This window comes from Salvelinus namaycush, chromosome 39 (genome assembly GCF_016432855.1).
Source record: "Salvelinus namaycush isolate Seneca chromosome 39, SaNama_1.0, whole genome shotgun sequence".
In the NCBI taxonomy this organism is placed as follows: Eukaryota; Metazoa; Chordata; class Actinopteri; order Salmoniformes; family Salmonidae; genus Salvelinus; species Salvelinus namaycush.
The window spans coordinates 14,599,702-14,606,150 of record NC_052345.1 but is presented as its reverse complement, the minus strand read 5'-3'; the positions used below and the strand labels follow the sequence as shown (position 1 = coordinate 14,606,150).

The 6,449-nt window shown below is 42.7% G+C and overlaps 1 protein-coding gene across 1 annotated transcript; it reads left to right on the top strand.

The window, feature by feature from the left end:
• The first annotated feature begins 283 nt into the window (after positions 1-283).
• Positions 284-5,338, top strand: LOC120032622 (keratin, type I cytoskeletal 13-like). The gene is made up of 8 exons (XM_038978790.1): positions 284-685; positions 1,580-1,662; positions 2,028-2,184; positions 2,920-3,084; positions 3,413-3,538; positions 4,120-4,340; positions 4,782-4,828; positions 5,038-5,338. Exons 1-8 carry the CDS (start codon positions 284-286, stop codon positions 5,142-5,144), a joined length of 1,308 nt encoding a protein of 435 aa, XP_038834718.1. The 3' UTR covers positions 5,145-5,338.
• The last annotated feature ends 1,111 nt before the right edge of the window (positions 5,339-6,449 follow it).

Here is a 6,449-nt window from a genome sequence, read left to right as displayed (position 1 = left end):
TGTCATACTGTAAATGAAAGTGATAAACATGATGGAGGCAAAATGCCAGCTAACTCTCACGCGCACCACACCTTAGTGACCTTGTTTAATGAGCTGACTAAGGACACACCTGTTGGATGAATATCTTTTCACGTAAATAATTATCTCAATACGCCCTCCAGCCGCTCCCACCTCCAAGGGGGGTATATATTCTGCTACCAGGCTTGAACTGATTCACCACCAACTCTTCAAAGTACCACTCCGGGTTTTGTCATCTCTACATACCCATCATCACAACGTCGCCATGAGTGCTTTATCACTTCGCAGTTATGGAGGCAGCCGAGGCTCATCCTCCATGTCTCTCGGAGGAGGTTACCAGAGTCGCATCGCATCACAGGCACCAAGCGTCTATGGAGGGGCAGGGGGACAGAGTGTCCGCGTATCTTATGCTTCGGGCACCAGGTGCGGTTTTGACCTGTCCAGTGCACTTGGGGGTGACAATGGTAGTAATGCAGTGTCGGTCAACGATAAAGCTACCATGCAGAACCTCAACGACCGTTTGGCCACCTACCTGGAGAAGGTGCGCTCCTTGGAGACAGCGAATGCCCAGCTCGAGCGTCAAATCCGCGAGTGGTACGAGAAGAAGACACCGGTCACCAGAGATTACAGCAAATATGAAGCTATTCTTGTCGACCTGCGCAGAAAGGTGAGCATTTTTGGGGCATAATAAATACAATATATTGCTATATTGAGCGAGATTGATTTGATTACATTCTATTTCATCAACCTCACTATTTACTATTGAGTGTAGATAAAGTGTTCTATAATGACAAAAATACAAAAGGAAAATGTCTAAACATGTCTACTCTGGCAGGAAACAACATCTATTCTCAAATACAATTCAATTGTGATTTACAAGACAAGTCATACCCTGAAGTTCATTGACTGGCTGCGTCTATGAAGCTGTCATGTTGCAATAGAAGTGTGCCCTCGGGATGTGAATTTGTAAACCCTTGACTTTAATAGAGGAATCATACCAAGTTTACAGTAGTGATGGATTATAGGACTTAATTGCCATGAGTCTATTGTCTATTGAAAGAAATAATCTACCAAAAAAAGGGCATGGCATGTGAAACCTTCACTTCCATTTAACTTATCTCCCTGTCAACATTTATATTCACACTCATGCATTACTTCTTTCAAAGGGGAGAGCCGCGATGATGACGCTGAAATGACTCATACCACTGTTCAATAGCATTTTGTATTATTGCATCTGATGGGATTCTAGTCATGCTTATTACTTTAATTTCCCATTCATAACTGTGTGGCCTTTGCCAGAGATAGGCTACAGTATATCTGTGTTGGTAGGAGGCTAATCAATTACTTACCAACACAATATTATAGCTCTGGTAGGCTACACTTTATCACACTTTAATAGTCTCTCATTACAGCTATTCATGATTATGGCTCGGGAGAATGCACCTTCATTGTTTTTGACAATCCAAAGCAAATTATGTAATCATTGTTTAAGCCTGACAGTTTGTAATTGTCTTCCTTTTTAATGTACCATGTACCAACCTGTTTTTTGTCCTGTTCTCAGATCAGTGCTGCCACTCTGAGCAACGCCGGTATCCTCCTGCAGATAGACAATGCCAAACTGGCAGCAGAGGACTTCAAAGTCAAGTGAGTACAAAGGGTCTATATAAGATGGAAGCAGCAAACAACTGTTGAATTCACCTTAGAATAATGCTTTAAGTAAGGATTGGAATGGGAACTATACGTCATATATAAACTTTAGTCATGCAACTTGTATACCATTTATTAGAGTATGAAGCCACTCCTAGTATAACATTACATGAAGGTCAACGTGTCCATGACGTGATGTTAAATGTCACATTACTGTACACCTTAGAAACATCATTAGCGGTAAACTGCACGTAAAGCTGGTCTGACTCGTTTTGTGCCATTTGGTATGTTTACTGTTGGCGGCAACTATTAATAATGCTGGTTAACTCGCGTGCGCCGTTTGTCCTTTTCCCTCTGGAAAGGTTCGAGAATGAACTGGTTATGCGTCAGTCGGTGGAGGCAGACATCTCTGGACTGAGGAGGGTTCTGGACGAGTTGACCATGTCCCGGTCAGACCTGGAAATGCAGATTGAGGGGCTGAAGGAGGAGCTGGTCTACCTCAAGAAGAACCACGAGGAGGTGGGTATTCCTCAGGGCTCTGTTAGGATCTTGGAAGCCCCTTTTTCATACCATATCCCCAACAGTCATGGCAATAGCAATAGCAAGACCTCCCCACATTTCCAATTTTTTAAATATTTTACCTAGATGAAAACAATGTGGTTGTGAGAGACGAATGGAGTTGTCAGAGACATAATTCATTCTCATTGCATGCCAAACAGTATTGTCTTTGGCTGTATCAATGACAATGCAAACAACAGATCAAACAGACCTTGTTTGGAGTGTTTGCGCTGTCTCTGTTTGTGTAGCTTTAAAGCTGTCAGCAAATTTGTCACAAGCCCTGCATAGCCGTATGGCATAGCCGTTAAAACCACACTTGAGATCACATGGTGGCAAGTCCTATTTGCTGTTGGATATACTTACTGTAGGACGGTTGTACAGGATGTCAGAGAAGCTGACGGAAATACACCATGAACACTGTAACTAGGTTATGAAAGATGGGGACAGTTTGTGACACCCAAGTACCTAATTGATTTCTCATGTGGTTGAACCTGAGACACCAGTGCACCTCACCTGGCTGTGACCCAATTTGACCCCTCACCCCTGTGTAATTGTGCTAGACAATTTCCCTGTCTGGGACAGTAAAGTTGTATCTTATCTTACCCGGTGACAGCCTACCCAGTGGCAACCTCCATTTGCCTCTCACCTGGTGTTGACCCTAGTTGACCTCTGTCATCACTCTGTGCCCCTTTATAGGAGATTGCTGCCATGCGGGCCCACATGATCGTCAGCTCAGTGAACGTGGACATGGACGCAGCACCCCAGCAGGACATGGCCAAGATGATGGAGGAGATCCGTACTCAGTACGAGGGCATCATCGAGAAGAACCGCCGCGAAATGGAGACCTGGTACAAGGGCAAGGTGAGGAGAATGAGAGACCAACCATGTCAAGGGAGAACCTCCATCTGTTCTGTTTTTAGATCATATAAAAATGGTTTAGTACATCTTAAGGTAGCCTAGTGGTTAGAGCGCTGGACTAGTAACCGAAAGGTTGCAAGATCAAATCCCCGAGCTGACAAGGTAAAAATCTGTCATTCTGCCCCTAAACAAGGCAGTGAACAAGGCACTGTTCCTAGACTGTCATTGAAAATAAGAAATTGTTCTCAACTGACTTGCCTAGTTAAATAAAGGTAAAATATCAGACCATAGATAATTAATTTTGTGCATATGTTCCTTTTGTCCGTCCCAGTTTGATGAGCTGAACAAGGTGGTGACCACCAGCACAGAGACCCTCCAGACGTCCCGCAGTGAGATCAACGAGCTCAAGAGGACCCTGCAGGCCCTGCAGATCGAGCTGCAGTCCCAGCTCAGCCTGGTGAGGAAACAAATACCCCCTCAACCCCCCTAACGTCACACCCCTCTCTGCCTCCTGGTTGTTGCTAGACGTATGAGTTAGAGCTAGACTAGGGTGTAATTACTGTCGAAGATTACTCAGAATTCGGAAATACATGACATTTACAAGATTCCACCTTCAGTTAAACAGTGCAGTACAACTGACACCTCATAGTAAAACCATCATCATTTAGACCTCATAAATACATTCCTACCCTATTGGTTACATATGAGTCCTCAGGTTTCCCTTTTAGAAACGTTTAATGATGGATTAGTTCTGGAGAGAGAAGCAATCAGTCAACTCAGAACTTTGTAATTATCACAATAATAATAATACATTTCATTTTTGACAAGCTCTTCGATTTATGGATAGATGAAGTTGAGGATAACCGTTTTTTGTTATACCACAGCTGTGATCCTCAAAACTGAAATCTAAAAACACGTGCTCACCAGGAACTTCACCTCAATCATTCACTGATGTCAGTGTGGGTAGCCTAAATCAACACCACTTGTTGAATCGTCTGAAGTCTTTAACCCTTCCTCTTCCTCCCTCTCTCCCTATAGAAATCAGCCTCAGAGGGCCAGCTGAATGAGACCGAGTCCCGCTACAGCATGCAGCTGAACCAGCTCCAGGGCGTGGTCAACAGCCTGGAGCAGGAGCTGGGTCGCATGAAGACGGACATCGAGAGGCAGGCCGGCGAGTACCGCATGCTCCTGGACATCAAGACCCGGCTGGAGATGGAGATCGCCGAGTACAGGAGGCTGCTGGACGGAGAGGATGTCGGGTAAGGAGAGGAGAGAAGGGTGCAGATCTCTAATTTGCATACCCAATGGGATTTACATGGGCTTCACATACCCAATGTAAATGATAAATGGACGTTTACATACCCAATTACAAATTAACCCCTAGCCTGTTAGCCCCTTCAGTATCCCCTACACCTTTGACACATAACCACCTGCTGTAGGCACTTTTGATCTAAAATGATTGGATACATGCAAGAACTATGGTTGTGAATATTGCTAGAGGGCAAGATGGAGCAATCATCATTATGCTAATGACCTACAGTAGCCTATCATATTGTTACAGATCTACAAGAAGTGCCCAGGGGAAGGGGCCAGGGGTCGATTTAGAACTGGGCAATAAAGACTGTTACAGAGTAGAGAGATCAATGTAGAGTTGTTCAATAGGAAGGTAATTAACTCTTCGACTATCTTCTGCACTCCAGGAGAGCTGTCATCACCAAAAAGGTTGAGATTGTTCAGGTCAAGAAACGTAAGTGGAGCGAGACCCTTTTCTATCATATCAAATTCCATATTGATTGAACCCAGCAGTAGTAATTGTGAAACGCTCTAGAATACAAAGGATTTGGTTGATTTGAAGGTGTTAAGGTGCTATCTGTTCTCATGGTTCTGTGCTTCTCCTCATTAGCTATGCCCAACACTAAGTGTACATACTAATTGTTATTTGTCTCTACTTTGTAGATGAGCCAGTGGTGACAAAGAGAGTGAGGATGGTGATCGAGGAGATAATCGATGGAAAGGTTGTCTCCCGTACAGAGGATGTGGATATGGAGGTGGCGAAAAAATAGTTCCCAAACCCACCTGTCATTAAAAGCCTGGTTCCACCTACAGCTAAAAGGAATGTTAAAATGTTACAATCTCCTCTGGATTGCATTGCTCTGGTGTTGCATGTATGCTCGTTGAATGTACAGAACCGTGCAATCTTTGATAAATTGACCATATTTGATATTTAAGTTGACAAAACAAACATGCTTTTTGAATATCGTTGTTGATCAAATGATAATGTATGACGTTTGGTTGAATTGTCCCAAACGACATAATAAAAGATGTTTCAGTATCTACCGTATTTGATCATTGTCTATTTGTTTTGAGCATTATCTCTCAAATCATTTCCCCTCTCAGTCCACTGTCTTATCATTGGGAAGTAACATTGTTCAAAAGGGGATGATAAACATGATCAAATATCAAGGAACATTTAAAGAGAGGATTTTATGTCAGTCTATTTTATACTGTAGGTCAGGGGTGTCAAAATCATTCCTTGTAGGGCCTAGTGTCTTTTTTATTTTTTTTATTTTTTTTCCTTTCAATTAAGACCTAGACAACCAGGTGAAGGGAGTTATTTACTAATTAGTGACCTTCATTCATCAATCAAGGTCAAGGGAGGAGCGAAATCCCGCAGACGCTCGGCCCTCCATGGAATGAGTTTGACACGTGCTGTAGTGTTATAATGTTACATACAAAATGTTATGATGAAGATATTTTGATTTCATCCAACCATTTAACATGCTCTTTCACCAAATGCACATTAGATGATAGTATGATTCAGTATGACGTCATTAACAAATCAACACGGACAAATAAATAGGCAGCGAACTCTTTATGGGATTCCTTTAAAGAAGCATAATCCTGAGACATTGTCAAAAGAGGGTTAGTCTAATGGGAGTGGATCATGGCCCTGTACAGATAGCACCCTTGGCATCTATACAATTGAGATAATCTATAACGTTTGATCTCGGCTGACGACACTGATGCAGTCAGATATCTCCAGTAAAATATATGATTTGAGGTCACAGTCTGAATTCCCCAAACAAATCACTTTAATTACAGATGATTACAAAGATACTGGAGTCAAGAAAAAGGGAGGTGAATAACTCAATTGAAAGGTTTCACGTTGTTCCCAAGGGTGGGAAGGAACTGACTTAATAAACACATTGTAATGCTGAAGTCTTATTGGGTCAGGGTGGGACAAGCCCAATATTAACAGTGTGAGTGAGGACAGTTGAGCAAGACTCAGAGCTACAGTATAAACAGTACTCTATGTAAAGGTTCATGCTTGAGCTGGTCTGTTATTGAGTTAGGAGTGAGATTGGAGA

Coding starts and splice junctions, on each gene's coding strand:
- LOC120032622 (XM_038978790.1), top strand. CDS start 284: ATGAGTGCTTTATCACTTCGCAGTTATGGAGGCAGCCGAGGCTCATCC. Junction 2,185..2,919: donor TCAAGAAGAACCACGAGGAG/GTGGGTATTCCT, acceptor GCCCCTTTATAG/GAGATTGCTGCCATGCGGGC. Junction 4,829..5,037: donor GATTGTTCAGGTCAAGAAAC/GTAAGTGGAGCG, acceptor TCTACTTTGTAG/ATGAGCCAGTGGTGACAAAG.